Here is an 18,399-nt window from a genome sequence, read left to right as displayed (position 1 = left end):
TTTTAGCCGTTGAATGCGCTACCGCAACTGAAAATCGCCACCCCGGCGCCATCTATTCCGCAGATTTTGTACTGCATCTGCATAACCTAACTTTTTGTTATAACAAAAAACAACTGTTTATGAAAAAACAAGAATAATGAACGCGCCACCGACATTTGAATCATTCTTACTTTACGAAGGAGAAAAAAAGTAAGCGATTTCATGCAGGTTTTTTGCAGTTAACCCAATTTTCTAATAGGATAATTCGAGAGCAGGACACAAAAGTGACTAATGCCGCTATTTTTACGGTGAACAAGGAAGATCACACACTCGGAAACATGATCCGAAAGTAAGTATATATGTAAACTCTATGCTACCTACTGTAAGTTCCCCTCAGTCAGCTATTGAAAGATCCAAATGTGCTCTTTGCCGGATACAAACTGCCGCATCCGTTGGAACATAAATTTGTGCTACGTATACAGACAACTTCAGATTATTCACCGCAAGAGGCTTTCATGAATGCTGTGGCAGATTTAATATCGGAACTTTCGCTTTTTGAAGAACGTTTTAAGGTATACCGTATGTGTCGTAGTTTTTAAATTAAACATTTGCCTTTCAGGAAGCAATCAAGGAAAAGAAAGAAGGTTTAGATTAATTGTATTTTATTGATTACTTTTTAATAAAATTTAATTTCCACTGTACAATCTTTTTTGAAACAAATTTATTCATTATCAATGGGCATATAAAAGGGTATAGGGAATTGCAATAAGAATTTCAAGTTACAATGGTAACTCAAGTTACAATACATATTGAATTTATTGAACACCCCTTTTGGTAGGCAACCTTCCATTCAACTAGAGACCAAAAAGGTGACTCTAGTGGAATACTTTTCCCAGAAGTTGGAAAAACGCATGTAGAAACTGCTATGGAAATAAAACCTTCTTGGATAGCATGAAAAATTGAGGTTTGTCATTGCTTTTTATAATTTACATCAACAACTTTTCAAATTGTCTGAATGTAGATAATAATATCACTATCACTCATTATGCTGATGATACCACGATAACATTAAATGGAAAAAACTTAAATGAATTAGAATACTGTAGCAACGAGATACAATTCAAGGCTCGGGATTGGTTCGCAGCAAATCAGCTGCTTCTAAACATAGATAAAACACAGCGTATGATTTTCACATTAAAACAAACCCAAGAAGAGGAAAATACAAAATCGGTATCTTTTTTAGGGGTCACCTTAGACAAAAAACTAAACTGGATAGAACACACGAACCAGCTAGCAGCAAAACTAACTACTAATATCTTCATGCTAAGAAACCTAAAACTATCAGTTTCGCCTCATGTTTTGCGCGTAGTATACTTTTCCACTTTCCACTCCATTATGTCGTATGCGGCTCTCAATTGGGGACATTCAGCTGGGCGACATAGAATTTTCCGATTGCAGAGGAAAGCTATAAGAACAATTGCCAACATAGGGTATCGCGAAGAATGCAGACAGTTTTATAAAATTAAGAATTCTGACATTACCTTGTCAATTTACTTACCAATGTCTAATACATATAAAAAAAAACATAGCTCAGTATACAAAACATAAAGATCTACACCATTATGAAACAAGAGACAACAATAACCTCATAACCGATCATTTTAGGTTAAAGTTATCACAAAATGGCCCAAACTATTTGTCTCACAAATTTTATAATAAACTGCCCCCAAAAATACGGTCTTTACCACTACACCAATTTAAACTAGTCATCAAGCAACTGTTGATATCTCACTCCTTTTATTCTTACGATGAGTTTTTAAATTGTAAACTTTAATGTGAATTGTAACCTGTTTTAACTTCACTCCAGTACAACCTTGACATGTGTAAGTACAATATGTATAGCAACACGAATTATATATTATTATTATTAGAGGAGCATGTCTGGGTTGTCTGTATTTTCAATCGGAGAAAGGGTGAATTGTGACACAAGTTTTCCTAATAAGGGGTTTACACTGGTCGATATATAGCAGTTAACCCTGCAGTGGTGACGTGAAATTTTGGAACACCAGTGGTGACCTCGGTCTGAGAGACCAAATTTGATTTTGGCTTGATTTCGTAGTTACTACGCATGTAACTTGGCTTAAAATAAAGGAAAACGTTCCGTCAATAAATAAACAAAGGCATATAAATCGAAAAAATAAATTTTATTCTTGTAACATAACTAAATTGAATTATGCACAACACTAAGCTAACAGGGGGATGCGCGTTGCAATGCTGCGCTGACTATAGAATTTTCGTAGCATCAATGGCGGCGATGCACTGGAAAGCGGCCAATTACTCACAGCACTAAATATACCCAAATTTCCGAATTTTTTTGAAAGAATGTGCAGTGGCAGCTTGAATTCTTAGGTACACCAAGGGTGACGTCGGTCTGACAGACCGAAAGGGTTAATTGTCAAAGAACGACTTGCTTCATCAAGTTGTTCGTCTGGTACTAAACTCGGACACGCAAAATATTAAACTACTATCTCAAATTTGCGAGCACTGAACTGTCATCAAGAATCCGTTTCCCCAAATTACAACACCACAAATAGGCTGATAAGTAATCTGGTCAATTTATTTTTCATTCTCCAAAAGACTAGCGATAGCAATTAATTTGACAAACATTTACAAGGAAGTGTAATAAATATGAAACATGTTCTACATTATGTAACAATAGACTAACGTTGAAGCTCCGTTTAACAAGTAACGAAAATATATCATCTGTTTGTTACACAAGAATTGTTTAGTTGTGTACCTACTTACCTAAACTTTATACAAATATCACGTTATTGTTAATTACTACGATAGTACCTAAAAAATAAAAGTTATTCTCTACGTTTAATTGAAAATGTAAAGCAAAATACATTCAAAACGTTTGATCTTGCTCCGTGCAGTCTTCTGTGCAATGCCCGAAAACTAGAAAAAGATTTTTAAATATTTGCACGATTTAGAAATGTGAAAGCGTACGTTCACAAATTTCACAATAAGGCCTATTTGTAGGTGCCGCCCTCTTATTCCTACGAGGTGGACGTACTAAACCGGCGTCGGTAGCTTGTAGCGGACAGTCTTCTGTTTCGTGATCGTCAAATATCTCGCATATATCGCAGTAAACCCTAGGAGCTCTTGTCTTAGATGGTTGTTCAAGTCTGTCAAACATTTTGTTAGAGAAATGACATCTGGCGGCAAACTTACAAATCTAAATCATTTACTGCAGCGGGACTAAACCCGGATTCTAAAAGTCGAATTCTCGCACGCTGCTCTTCGTTTTTTCTTTGCATATCTACTATAATTGAATTGAGAAATTCTATTTGACCTTCTGTTTGATGATTGTCTTCTATGAACGGTTGAGTGCGTAAAGATGTCCCGGATTCGGGTGCCTTATCTAACTGTCGAATTAAAAGTGCATTCATACATTTCGATAGTGCTTTTTGTGTATAACTAAACGCTTCATGCAACGCCGATAAAACAATTGTGTGTAATCCTGTAGATTGTGATGTTTGGCTTAAAGATCGAGGTGTTTGTTGTGTTGTTGTGATCAAACGCATCATCGGTAATGGTACTTTAAGTGCCGGTGATCTAGTCTCCTCGTACACGGAACATGTATTACTGCGCAGCTTGTTTTTGAGTACCTGAATTATTCGCCTCTGCTTTTCGACCTGCGGCGTCCCCCCTTGACCGTTTACGCACGCATTAAGACGATTCTGAAGGTTATAAATTTGCACATCTTTTGAATCGGTCGCTCCAATACCAACGGTTGTAATCGGTTCGGGAAGTCGAGGTATAATGATTTCTTTTTCAATTGGTTGCAACTGGTCTGGTAAAACTACCCTCGTAAAAACTTTGATCGGTGCTTGCGGTACGAAAACTTTGCGTAGGAACAATTTTGGAAGCGCGCAAGTGACACCGCTCATCGTCGGCACCGGAACGTATTTTATTTGAACGTGAGGAACTGGTTGTATTACTACTTTAGGAACTTCACGCAGATTCGAGCGGTTCCAGTTGTGATCATTAATGGTAGCTTGAGAAGAGTAAGGTTGAATTTCTTTGACTATAACCTGAGGAGGTTGTACAATTGGGACTTGTTTTATTATAATTCTCGGAGGTTGGGGAACGGGAACTTGAATGATGTTGGGTGTCGGGCATTCGACATTACCTCGTAGTGGTACAACAACCTTTTTCAAAATCACTTGAGGTGGTTGCGGTACTTGTACAGTTTTAATAATAATTCTTGGAGGTTGGGAAATCGGAACTTGTTTAACAACTGTTCTTATTTGAGGAATGGGAACTTGTTGGCGTATTAATTGAGGTGGAGGGCAAGAGGCACCTGCTACCACAGGTACTGGTACTTCTTTGATTATGTTCCGTGGTGGAGAAGAAAGTGTTCGGATGATTATTTTTGGAGGTTGAGGCATCGGCACTTGTTGAATAATGTACCTTGGTACATTGACATTTTGTTGGCAGGGTACCGGTACTTCCTTAATTATTGTTCTAGGAAGTGGTACCATTGGGCAGAGTTCTCTATTGAAATATGGCTCCTTTCTTACAATCACTTTAGGTGGTTGTGAAACGGGTACTTGCTTAACTATCACTTTGACAAGTGGCACGGGTGTAGAAGGCAAACGTGGACATGGTAGAGGTATGTATTTGAAAACTACTTGAGGAGGTTGTGGTGACTGTGGGAAGTATGAGTGCCCACTGTGCTTCGTGAGGATATCTGACACATCATCTTGATCATTTACATTTTGAGTGGGTCGAATGAAAGGATAAAGCTGTTGTGTAGGTCTTAATGGAAGAAGGGGCTGGGCACACCTGTTAATCACAATAGGAGGTTGAGGAACGCGGACAACTTTTACTACTACCCTTGGTTCGATTTGAACATTTGAAGTAGGTACAGTTCTTATTATTGGTGGCTGGGCAACAGGTACATATCTGATTTGCGGTTGTGCACAAGGCTGTGGAACGGACTTGTAAACAATTTGAGGAGTTGAAATAGGTTGATTTATGTATTTTGGTACTTCGCGAATAACGATTTGCGGAGGTGCAATCTTTGTAATTACTCTAGGAGGTTGGACAATGTATTGTGGTGTACATTTAACTGGCGCAGTTGGATAATCGCCCTTAAGGGAATCACTCAGTGGTAAAGGTTGAACGCTAGTACCAGTAACAAGAGGCGGGGGAGAGGTTCCAATCACAGGTTGTGGAATGGGTATATATCTGACTTCTTGTGGCGGGCATGTTTGTGGAATATACTTCGGTACTTGTTGAACGATAACACGTGGAGAAACATCAGGACATTGTGGTACAACCCGTGAGACTCCTGGATTTGGACAATTTTGGAATATATATTTAGGTACCTCTCGAGTTAAAATTTGAGGTGGTTGTGGTACAACAACGGGTACAGTTTTAGTAATAATTTGTGGCGGTTGTGATTGTGGAACAGAAACATATCGTGGAACTTCTTTCACTAAAACGCGTGGAGTTTCAACAGAAGCTGGACAGGGTAATTGCCGAACCACAACTCGAGGAGGCTGTGGTACCGCAACAGGTACTGTTTTGGTAATAATTTCTGGTGGCTGCCGAATGTATTGCAAAACTGGATAAGGTTGTGGAACATTTATAATACGTGGAGGTTGTGGAGTAGAAATGACTCTGGTTATAAGCTTGGGTTGCGGTACTGGGACTTCAATGGGTACCATTGTCGGAGGTTGGCGAATATATCGTGGAACTGTTTTAACAATGACTTGTGGAGGTTGAGGAATAGGAATATTTCGGATCGGACATGGTTGCTGTACATACCGAGGTACTTCTTTGGTGATAATTTGTGGAACCTGTACGGAGGGTACGGTCGGAATTGGTACAAATTTAATTTGTTGAGAACATGGTTCCCGTATCACTTTGGGAACTACTCGAGTTATTACTTGTGGAGGTTGGGGTACTACTTTGGTAACAATTTGTGGAGGTTGATAAATGTATCGTGGAACAGGATAGGGTTGTGGCACATATTTGTTAACAATACGAGGAACAGAAACGACCGACGGAATACTAGGAGACGGAACGTGTACCACCTTAGTAACTGGTACGTATTGAACTGGCTGTTTGGGACAATTTTGGGGAACAAATTGCCTCACAATTTCTGGAGGTTGAGGAACACGAATTAATTTAGTGACCGGTACATACTGAATTTGCTGTCTTGGGCAAGCTTGAGGGATAAACTTGGGTAAATGACGAGTAATAATTTGTGGTGATCCAGGTACGGCGCGTATAATTGGTATATATTTAATTTCTTGCTTTGGACACACTCGATTTACAAATCGAGGTACTTCCACAATTTGCGGAGGTTGAGGAAGTGGTACACTAATTGGTACATATCTAATTGGACCAGTTCTAGTTATGAATTTTGGTATGTCACGAGTAATAATTTGTGGTGGTTGAGGGACGGGTACAACTTTAGTAATTATTTGTGGAGGTCGCTGAATATATTGAGGTACAAATCGTGGAGCCGAAGGTACTGTGACTGGAACTGTTTTTAGATATGGTTGGGGTACTTTTTGAATTATCACCTGCGGAGGCTGAGGTACCAAAACAGGTACTCTTTTAGTGACTGGTACGAACTTAACTTCTTGATTCGGACAGGCTTGGGGCACAAGTTTGGGTACCTCACGAGTGATAACGCGAGGAGTTTGAGGCAATGGAACTAATCTTGTAATTGGTACATATTTAATTTGTTGCTGTGCACACACTTGAGGTACAACAGATTGTTGAGGTACAGGTACATATTTGATTTCCCCTCTGGGACAAACACGAGGTACATATTTCGGTACTGCATGGGCAACTATTTGTGGAGGTTGAGGAATCGGAACGCGTTCTACCTTAACTATAGGAATATACCTAGTTGGCTGTGTGGGGCAAATTCGAGATATAAATCTGGGAATTTCGCGCGTAATAATTTGGGGAGGTTGGGGAACCGCAACCTGTACAACTTTAGTAATTATTTTAGGCGGACTGCGTATGTACTGTGGTATATTTACAACGTGAGGAACATTCGGTCGAGTCTGCTGAGAAGGTACAGGTATGTATTTTATTTCAACTTTTGGATAAGGTTGAGGTATTAAAATGGGTACTTGTTTAACAACAATTCGTGGAGGTTGAGGTTGAACAACAGGCACCGTCTTAGTAACTGGTATGTATCTCACCTCTTGTTTTGGACAAATTCCAGGAACAAATTTAGGTATCTCGCGTGTAATAACACGTGGAGGTTGAGGTACTGAAACAGGTACTACCTTAGTAACTGGTATGTACTTCACTTCCTGTTTTGGGCAGATTCGTGACACAAATTTGGGGACCTCTTGAGATATTATTCGTGGAGGTTGGGGCAATGGTACTTGTACCGATTTAATAACTGGTACATATCTAATTGGTTGTTGAGGACAAACCCGAGGTACCTCTACAGGAACAATGCGTGGAGATCGAGGTATTACCTGAGGAACGGGTACATACTTAACTGTCGGTTGCGGGCAGACTTGTGAGATATACTTAGGCACTTCGCGAGTAATAACTTGTGGAGGCCGAGGTAGAGGTACATGGACCACCTTAGTAACCGGTACATATCTGATCTCTGGTTTCGTCAAAATTTGAGGTACATAGTCACGAGGTTGGATCAACGGTAACACTTTAGTAATTGGTACATACTGAATTTGCTGTTTAGGGCAGGCTTGAGTAATAAACTTTGGAACCTCACGAGTTATAATTTGTGGAGCTTGGGGCAAAGGTACCCGTACCACCTTAGTAACTGGAACATACTGAATTTCTTGCCTTGGACATACTTTAGGTAACTCCTGTGTAACAATACGTGGAGGAAGAGGTAGAGGAACACGTACAATCTTAGTAACCGGTACATATCTGATTTCTTGCTTTGGAACAACTGTTGGAGTCGGAATGTGTACTATCTTTGTGATCGGTACATACTTAATTTCCCTAGGGCATACACGAGATACTTGATTGGGAGTAATCTGGGAAAGTTCCGGACGTGGTGAAACAGAAAGGTTCGGTAGATTGATATGACCAGTATTATGGGACTGACCACCCAGTACAATGGAATCTGAAGCCAAAGGCATTTGGGTTAAAACAGACGATGGTGCTTCCGTCACAAACGAACAGGGTTGAGGTATAAGTTTTGGCACTTGTTTAATTATAATTCTGGGCGGTTGGGGAACAGGTACAGTCCTTGTGATGATTTTAGGAGGTTGATACACACACTGGTTTGGTTGTGTAATATGACCAAATTGAGATGGAGTAACAAGGTTGGGTACAAACGGCTGTTGTTTAATTAGCGAGAATGGTGTTGGAATGGGTACATATTTAATTTGTTGTTTGGGGCAACCGCGAGATATATATCTCGGTACTGTAATAATCTGCGGAGATTGTGGTACAGGAACTGGTACAATTTTGGTAATAATTCTTGGAGGTTGATATTGTGGGACAACACCAATGTCCGGGACGTTTAGATGAGTACTGTCCGAATGGTGAACTGATGAATCTGTATCATCTATCGTTGATGTAGGAACTTGCACGTATCTTATTCCTGGCTGTGGTATAAATCTAGGTACTTCTTTGATAACAATTCTCGGTGCTGCAGGAACTGTTACAACTTTAGTGATTATTTTCGGAGGTTGATAAACGATCTGTGGAACTGGTTGTGGTACATACTTATAGATGGCACGTGGAGGTACTGAAGTAGAAATTACATTCGTTACACCACCAGTTTGAGCAATTGGCGAACTAGGCACGTCAATTTTGGAAATTTGGGGCACCAGTTGTGGAGCAACTGGTACGATTCTAGTAATGACTCGCGGCGGTAAATTAATATATTTCGGTACTGAAACAACTTTCACTACGACCCTTGGCGCACAACCAAATTGGTTTGGTGTTGTAAGTGAAGGAACATACGAGAAGCCAGTTGGCGGCATAAATTTGGGTACCTCTCGAATTATCACACGAGGAGGTTGAGGTACCGGAACTGCAACAGTTCTCGTAATTATTTGTGGATGTTGCTGAATGCACATCTGCGCTGGGTACCTCTGTGGTGTGGTATGAATCTGAGGCCAAGATGGAGAAATTCCACCATTTGGATGAGCAATATAGCGATTTATGATTCTAGGGGGTATAGGAATGTACTTAAATTGTTCTTGTGGATATTGTCCAGTAAACTGTGTGGGGAAGAAAGGTACAGCCTGTGAGAAGGGTTGAGTACTGAAATGAGGAACTTTATTGACTATAATTTGTGAAGGTGCATTTCTACAAGGCTGTGTAATATATTGAGGCACTTTCTGTATGATTACTTGAGGAGGCTGCCGAACGCAAGTGACATTGTCTTGAGTTACAGATATACCCGAAGCTGGATTCGATGAAGAAATGGAAATCTCAGGTTGTAATAGTGTATTGGGAACTACGCCAGACGGTACATTTGGACACGGTTGGATCACATATTTAGTGACAATTTTAGGAGGCTGCGGTAAATAGACAGTTCTTATCACTGGTGAACTGTAAGGAACACCCCGACTGCCACCAGGAGTTGTAAATAATGTTGACTCGGGGGCGTACGGTGTGTTCAAGTAACTTGGTACGCCTTGAGCGTATAAGGGCGATTGATATACCGGAATGCTCTTTATTATTAATCGTGAAGGTTGGGACAGTGGTACAAATCCAGTACCTGAGTTCGGCAAGACCGGCACATGAACGACACGAGTCAATATTTTTGGAACGTTGAATGGGGATATTTGACCAAGTGATACGGGAGAGCTTATAGGGATTCGCTGCACAACAACGTTATAGGGCAAACACTGTTGGCTGTTCGGTTGTAAGTTTATGTTATTCAGTTCTCTTAACACATTCGGAATTTGGGTTCTTAGAAGATCAATTTCGGGTGTTTCCGATATAGGCTGTTGTGACTGACCGCCAATGGGTTGGATTACATTTGGCTGTGGTCCAAGCATCTTTATGTTATTCAATCTAATTAAAAGGTTCCGCAATAACGGTTTCAACTGATTTGTTGCAGGAATAATGGGACCATATGGAATACCACCACTACCAAGATAGGTGGTTAAAAGGTTAATTTGACGTTTTAGGCTATCAATTTCCACCTCTTTTTCTGGAGAAATTAATGGGCAACCTCTACTTAATAGAAGATTATTTATTTGCCTTCGTAAAAGAGCAACCAATTGTGGATACCTTCCTAGGATGTGTTGAGGTATTCCTGAATTAAAAACTGAAGAATAGGGTTGCTGCTGGCCCCTGAAATTCTCCAACTGCGCCGCCAGAACCTGAACCTGTCTCTTTAAGAAATTGACTAGTAAATCTTGTGTGGGCCACACTGGAGACTGCAATCGATTAATACCGGCGAACAAAGGAATTGATTGAGAAGAGGTTCTAAGATTTCGACTGTCAGAGTCACAAATTTCACGACATTTACTCAACAAGTTAGCAATGGGAGTGGTTGACTGCTGAACGTACTCATTCGGGTACGGGAAAGGACTAGGATTAAAGTACTGATTATTTGCAGGGGACCATCTGATATTCGACGGTGAAAGGTACGGAGGGAAATTCTGTATTGGTCGCAAAGAACCGTTCTGCACATTGGAATATGGAAGAAGATAATTGCCGAAATTTTGTTTGCAGGATTCTGGTAAGACACGCACCTTTTTTACAATGATCTTGGGTACGCACGGTTGCGCCGGTGCTTGCGGTTGATTGTTCTCGAACACACCTTGAGGGCATTTGGAACTGAATAGATTTTTACAATTATCCTGGACCGAGGTAAGATAAGTTTGAAGATTCTGAATTTGTTGGTCTTTGAGTTTAATTAAATCAAGCGCCTTATCCAGCTCTATTTGGGTATTAGTTGGTAATTCGAAATCAATATTGTCATTGGTATTAAAGCGAATCAACTTGCACTGTGTTGGCAGTGAATTATAATTATTCTGCAATTGTCGTATGTAATTATTTTGTATGTACAATTCGACCTGTTTACGGTGCAAATTTAGTAAGGTATAAGAGATCATTTTTTGGAATTTATAACTTTCGCGTTCGATTCTGTGTCTTAATGCGTGCATATAATGTTTGAAGTTAACAAAATCGCGTAGCAACGTGTACATCTGATTTTGATCATTTTGAACGACTGCACTTTCTAAGTAGTTAACCAATTGACTGTTTATTTTAAGCGATTCGATCAGTTTTTGCATGAGCGTGAAGTACGAGTTTTTAATCATCGTAAGCTGAACTTGTAAGAATAATGGGTTTTGTAATGGATGATCAGTTGGTGTGTTTCCTTGTATATTTCTCAATGTGTTATTAGGTCCGAAATTGTACGCTCTGCCTAGTTGTCCCTATGAAAAACGCAATCAAATTCCCGCACAAAAATTGAACCAAAAGCTCCCATTTCTACTTAAAAAAAAGTACGCAATACGCCCAACATGCACTAAAAGCTACAAACTTAGGCACTTAGTACTAGTGTACTTACCTTGAGCATGTCGTTTTGCAATCTCAATATCTCTTCTTTTTGAGCATTTACTTGCAGTTGGCTGTCTGTTAGACTGAGACGAGTGGTCTCCAGCACCTTTTGTAATTCGGCAATCTTCTGAGTGTATTCGTTAGTGGAGGAAGCTTGAAGATTCTTCGCTAGCTCCAACATGTACACGCACCTATCGGCATCTCCATTATTATTTACTTCACTTTCCAAACGCGCAATAAGTTCTCGTTTCTGTTGCTCAGTAAGTTTCAACTGATTGAGTAACTGCTCGTGAATATTCTTTTGCATTTGTAATTCTTCCGCAAATTTCTGACCGAGCTCAACTTTTTCTGTAAGAATTGCCACTTGATTAAGCAAATTCGTGCACTGTTGATTTTGGGTCACCCAATTTTTGTTGACTTCAACTTGCGAGAGTTGTAACGCGTCCTTCTCGTTTTGCAATTGCGTAATTAATTTAAGATTGTCTTCCAATTGGGCCGAAAGTTCGGAAATTTTATGATCCTTTTCGACCACGTTTATATTACGATTCTGACAGTCTCGTTTTAATAACTCCAACTCGGTTTGGTATTGACTGACCAGAGCAGATTTTTCCCCTAAGTCGAACTGGATTTGTTTCACTAGTTCCTCGTGGCCCCGGCGCAGGTCACCTTCGTTGATTTGGAATTGTGACGTTACATGTTTCAGTTTTGCTTCGGATTCGATCAGTTCCTGAGATTTTTGGGTAAGCAAGTTTCTGGTGTTCATGTTTTCGGCTGTTATTTCGTCGATCTTTAGCTTACACGAGTCAATTGTCCTTTGTAGTTCGCCCGTAGCCCTCTCCAATTGCTCTGTTAAATACCGTTTACTCTCTGCGTGATCGCTGATTGCCACTTTCGAAGCGAACTCCTTTTCTTCAATTACGCTCTGCAGCTGGTTGACCTTCAGCATAAGCTCCTCCCGAATTTTAACTGCCTCCGCGTTTGACGCGGTACACTGATCGCGCAGCATTTGCTCAGTCTGCTGAACTGTCTTTATCTGCTCTTCTAAGGTGGCAATGGTACGTTTAGAATCTTCGTTGACCTTCAACAGTTGTAACTGAAGTTGTTGTTCGATGCCTTGAGAATGTTGCAATTTTTGCAAGTACTCGTCCCTTACGGTTGCAATCATTTGTTCTTTTTCTAAAACGGCCGCGTTCAGTTTACGCAATTCACTGCTGTAGTCACCGGCGGATGTGATCACACTCTGAAGTTCTTGTTCCAGTCTGCGTTTTTGTTCTTTCAAATCATTGATAACCTCCTCTGTACTGCTTAATTTTCGTTGCAAATCGCCATTGGTTAACTGCAATTCAGTAATACGTTTCGTGTATTCGGCAGCGGAAATTTGATCCATTTGGCATTGTTTTTTCAAGGAATCAAATTCCAACTGTAGTTTATCGATGATTCCGTTTTTGGCACAAATATCATCCTCGAGCTTTGTGGTGACAATGGAACATTTTGTTAATTCTTCTTTCTTCAACTGAAGTTCGGCAGCTAATTCCATCAGTTCTGATTCCTTAATTGCAATCTGGCGAGTGTGCCTCTCGTGTACATCGATGCTGTTGCGTTCAAGGCTTACCTTCGCTTCATTCAGATCCTTTCGGAGCCTTTGAATTTCACTAACGTGACTGCTTATTGTTTTCGTCGCCTCCGCTATTTCGGCGTTCTTTTGCGTAATTTGAATGGTAGACGTTTTTTCGATCTCTTCCCTTTCTGTGATTTTCTCCTTGAGAGTTTTTTTAAGATACTCAATTTCTTTATTGAAAACAATCTCGGCATCTTGTTTACTGCGTTGATATCTCTCAATGTCCACGGATTTCGCGTTGAGGTCAATTTGAGTGGTTTCCAACAACGCCTTCAAACTTCTGAGCTCATCGGTCTTGGTAACCAGCAGTTGGTCCTTGGATTGCAGTTCAGTATCTTTTCTAAGCAGTTCGGCTTTTAATCTTTCTACTTCGATTCTCAGACTACTTTCTTCAGTGTGCGATTCTGTTGTTTTTTTAGTGAGCTGTAACTTTACAAGTGATAGTTCTTCTTTCAGAGACGTTATTTCCTGGTGGTAGATTTCACAGGAAGAGGAACGATCTTTTAGTTTATCTTTGTAATTTGATAATTCTTTTTCTATTTCGAATTTATCTGTGCGACTGGTGGCAACGTTCAGTTTTAGTTCATCAATTTGTTTTGAACTTTGCCGTTGAAGATTGTCTAAAGCCGTTTTTGTGGTTTCCAATTGATGTTTTAGGAACGTTGCAGTTTCTGCAATTGACAATAAAATTAGCTACCTAGATCAAACTACATATAACTATAACTAATAATTTGATCTTGGAATTTTACCTGTTGATGTTTGGTGTTCGACTTGCAAAACGTCACGCTTTTGTACCACCTTATCCAGATTCGATTTTAAAGATTCGATTTCATCGCGAGATTTGACCAACGCTTCTTCCGCTTCAAATAGTTTGCTCGATTCCGTTTCCAACTGATCACTCTTCAGACGCTCCGCAGCAAGTTGTTTTTCCAAGGCAATTATTTTGTGTTTATTGGTTTGGTTGACAACCTACAAAATGAAGAATTCATAAATTTGTAAATTCAAAGATACGATACCTCAACATCGCCTTTGGTGATAGCTGCTTCTTCGAATCTGAACTGTAGATCTTCGTTTCGTCTTTTCTCATCATCGAGTTGAGAAAGTATACTCTGACGATCAATATTCAATTGTGCTAAAGCTCCGGTAAACTCGTTCAGTTTTTTTTCACATTCTAATCGGTACTGGAAGAAAAATGAGGTAAATTATTAATTGCTTCCAAAATATAATTATTGCATCACAAGATCTAATTAAAAAAAAAATAATTAACGACCTACTGAATATTGATAACCGATTAGTACTGCACGTAGGTTGACCGAAATTTATGATCCGCAATAATTAATTTTGCTTAATAAAACATTTTTTTTCAAATTTTTTGGGAAAATATTCCGAAATTTGTGAAAAATATTTTTTCTAAACAACTTACATGTTCGTATTCCGCTTTCAGAGTGGTCAATTTCTGCTGGACCTTTTCCGCGTGATTAGCTGCCCTAGTGAATTCTGCATTTTCCAGATCTCGTTCCTTCAACAGTTGTTCGATGTGGTGCTGTTTTTCTCTAAGTACGTCCTGCCCCAACAATAACATACACACTCTAAATACAAGTTCGCCAGAAGTTCTCATTTTATGGCACCACCACAAAACTACCGCAACATTACTAATAGAACGTTAATTATACTCAATCTTTCGCAAGATCTTAAAGCTCGAACAAGGTGTTAAGTTTTAAGATCTGGTTCTCTGGACGGCCAGATTGAAACTGAAATAAAGTTAAGGCTGTGATTATTAAGATTAGTCGTCGTAGGTGTTGCACCTTATCAACAAATGAAATAAAAATTAATGAACTTGGCAACATTTGCGTAAAACATCTACCACCGTAAGATTAATTTATAATGCTGTTTTAGACGTTTTCCTTTTCTACGAAAAATTACTTAGTGAGTCAAACTGTACCTATCTATAAACTAACTAAAACTTGGCCTTTGGCAAAATTTAGTGGGCGATGGCAATTGCTCTCAAAATCGTTCACCGAGAATCTATTTGGCGTTTTCGAAACTTGAACGGCTTTAACCGGGTTGGTACATTTTGGTATGGTAACAATTATTGCCACAATTGTTTCCATGATTACCTCCACAAACCCCGTTAAATGAGTCGAGTTTTCAAAACTTGCCCATAGTTAAAGAAATCTACTTAAATAAGGGTTTATTTCATAGGTACCGCAATTAATTAACAATAACGTGTATAAGAATAGTACATTCTTCAACGAACGTAGAATAGTGACTATTATTCACGTGGATCATCTAAGTAAATTCTACGCAAATACTTTCTCTAAGACTATGCGACTTATGCCAGAAATGTTGCAGACATTTGCGTATACTGCCTTTTTATTTTTTCGGCAGTAAATTCATTGTGGATACTTCAGCAATTTCTAGAATTTCGAGGGGCGTACATGTTAGATTATTATCAGTATCACTACCACTACTAACCTCTATTGAAAATAATAATAATATGTTCAGTTGCTGCGTAGGCAGGTTCTGATCTTCCACCGACTCCCTGAATACAATTAGAATTAACATAATCAAGTAATGCTTATAACTGAGTAATATAATTAAAAGGAAAATATGAAATAGTAATAAATGCACATACAGTAACTAAATGAGAATAAGATGAAAAGAGACTGAGTAATATACAAAGTAAAGCGGACAAAGAGACGAGAGACATGTTAAGCAAGATAAATATGAATGACAATCTACAACGTACGTACAGGGTCATCAGCTAATATTTGACACGATACAATTTTGAAATACTGCGGAGAAAGGGGCTTGAAATGGTGTATCAATGAAAATTATACGAAACAGCAGTAGAAATGGATTGTGTCTTTTCGTTTCGAAAGGCGACTTACGGAATTGCAAAGTTAATACGCTCTGTCAAAGCAATGTGATTTTTTCATAATACCTACCTACCACGAATTCTGAAAAATTTAATAATAATGGTAGAGAAACATCTTTTTTTAATGACAAATCACTAATCGAGTGGAACCAGGGACTGATAAGACAGACGTGCTACTATAATTCATCTTGACAGATACCCACAATTTCAATAATGCAATTCCTAACAACTAAATTCAATTTTTTGATTTTGAAATCTGTGCTCAACACCAAATAAATGTTAGAGGTAACACTATGTCACTATCCACTGGAAGCATAGTATTTTTCAAGCCTGTAAATTTTCCAGCAAGTAAAAACCGTCGCTTCCGATCGTGAATGCAGGTAAGTTTTCTTAATTACAATGTAACAACGATGTTTGATAAGAAATAAAATACGAGCTGTTGAATGATCTGAATCACGGGTGAACGCAACCGCAGTTTCCACTCACCTATTCAAATAACATAATATTGCAAGTCACCTCGAAATGCCAACATTTGGTTTACACACATCTGGATAGAAAGGGATGGAATTCGGTCTGGGGCATGTACTTTATAAATGGAAGTAGAAGATGGTAGGTAACAGCTGCAAATCTTGATTTGAACACAGTCTAGAATTCTATAGATACTGTGATTTGGGCATAACAATTTATAATAAATTAATAACTGTACAGAATGTTGATAGTTCTTTTCTAACAGCCATCTAAGGTCTCTCGAAATAGACATTTTTTATCATATATTTTTTCATTTAAATACTTCACTAGTCCAAATAGTGCAAGAGTCCTGCCTACGATAATAGCTTTAAATAAAGCTAACTGACAGACAGTATTTTGCTTTTGAATTTTAGCTATTTTCCAATTAGAGAAGTAGAAGACACAGTAGGTGTCCAGATGAGATTTTATGTGCTTATGTAATCTGACCAGTGGTGTATACCCAGTATTCATGATGGCCTTTAATGTGCTGCGCCATATAAACAAGGTATAATGAACCATTAATTCGGGCATTAATTTAAAAAAATTATTCCGTTTATCATGCAATTAATTGTAAATAGTAAAAAAATGGATGCAATGCTATTGTGATTTTTCTGAGCATCAAATTCACTATGGTGACCGTCAAAATCAATATCATTAGTCAGTTTTTCTCCCGAGTGATAAGATTACCAAGTTTGTTACTCATTGTAGATATCCATCAGTAGCTCTTGATAGCTTCAATTTCAAAAAAATACTTCCCCAAGTAGCCATTTTGGTATTATTACCTTGATGAAACCTTCAAATAAAGTTGAAATGATGGAGTAGCCATTTAAAATGAAGGAAAAGGGTGGTGTCGAGGCGTGGGGGGGGAGGTCAAATGTTTGTCCTACTTTCACCATGGGTATGTATTCTTCCTGTGTGCAAGCCATATGGTAAATCCTGGACCTGCTGCTCATGGACAACTTTCCACTAGAGCAAGTTCTAAGGTTCCAACGAAATGTTCAAACTTTATCTTACTCTGGAGTCTGTATTAGCAACCCATAGTTTTGAATCCCCTTGACAATAATGTCCCAGGGCAGACCCCCCCCCCCCTCCACCAGGTCAACAATTTTTCTCCACCATATAATATTATATTTTCGCATCTTACTTCTTTTCTTTTGTTTAGTGTATTAACGAAAGGTGAGCCCTGCGTCACAGTTTGTGAACCAATTTCCAACTAACTCTTTATTCTCTATCACATGTCAACACATGAGCGAGAAAGAGATGGTAACAATTTGAAATAATATGTAGTTTGAAATTGGTTCACAAACTAGTGACGCAGGACTTAGCTTTCATGAATTAAACTGTAAAAAAGTGCTAATTTATTAACAGCGACGTGGGATATGTTCGTATACGATGGATGTGTAGGTTTTCCAGAATTAATCTTCGTGTTTACAGCTACAAAAATTGACTACTCCGTCTATCTCGGTTTGTAATGTCAACATTATGCCAAGATGAAATGTGTTTATATTTGATTAATGTCGAAAGTACTTACGCCGTGAAACTCCATTAATATACAGAAAAGTTCATTAACAACTAGCAAAACAGAATTTTTATGGGCATAATTTAATTTACTATTCTAAATCATAGTACATTTCTAAATTGAAAATGTCAGCAAAGTTTCAAATGACTCCAATTGCTTACATCAAATGCCTTTATATAAACTAAGAGAAACCTTCCCCACTGTATTTTAAACCAAATCAGTTCCAAAAATACCATAGCATTTTGAAGAATAGTAATGGTGAATGGGGTGCTACTATTCACAAACGAAAACTTAAGATGGTGATAAGAACATTTTCAAATATTGCTTTCACGTTATTTGACAATATATATA

At 38.7% G+C, this 18,399-nt stretch overlaps 2 protein-coding genes across 2 annotated transcripts; one reads left to right on the top strand and one right to left on the bottom strand.

The window, feature by feature from the left end:
- The first annotated feature begins 2 nt into the window (after positions 1 to 2).
- LOC116176446 (DNA-directed RNA polymerase II subunit RPB11) lies at positions 3 to 680 on the top strand. Its single transcript, XM_031495027.1, has 4 exons — positions 3 to 189; positions 239 to 328; positions 377 to 551; positions 599 to 680. Exons 1-4 carry the CDS (start codon positions 137 to 139, stop codon positions 632 to 634), a joined length of 354 nt encoding a protein of 117 aa, XP_031350887.1. The 5' UTR covers positions 3 to 136; the 3' UTR covers positions 635 to 680.
- Positions 681 to 2,570: 1,890 nt separating this feature from the next.
- On the bottom strand, positions 2,571 to 14,905 carry LOC116176432. Its single transcript, XM_031495002.1, has 8 exons — positions 14,568 to 14,905; positions 14,161 to 14,325; positions 13,894 to 14,113; positions 11,537 to 13,815; positions 3,214 to 11,402; positions 2,989 to 3,167; positions 2,886 to 2,937; positions 2,571 to 2,832 (listed from the first exon to the last, which is right to left on the bottom strand). Exons 1-7 carry the CDS (start codon positions 14,760 to 14,762, stop codon positions 2,888 to 2,890), a joined length of 11,277 nt encoding a protein of 3,758 aa, XP_031350862.1. The 5' UTR covers positions 14,763 to 14,905; the 3' UTR covers positions 2,571 to 2,832; positions 2,886 to 2,887.
- Positions 14,906 to 18,399: the final 3,494 nt, after the last annotated feature.

This window comes from Photinus pyralis, unplaced genomic scaffold, assembly GCF_008802855.1.
Source record: "Photinus pyralis isolate 1611_PpyrPB1 unplaced genomic scaffold, Ppyr1.3 Ppyr1.4_LG7, whole genome shotgun sequence".
NCBI lineage: Eukaryota > Metazoa > Arthropoda > Insecta > Coleoptera > Lampyridae > Photinus > Photinus pyralis.
This window is presented reverse-complemented; position numbering and strand designations above follow the sequence as displayed.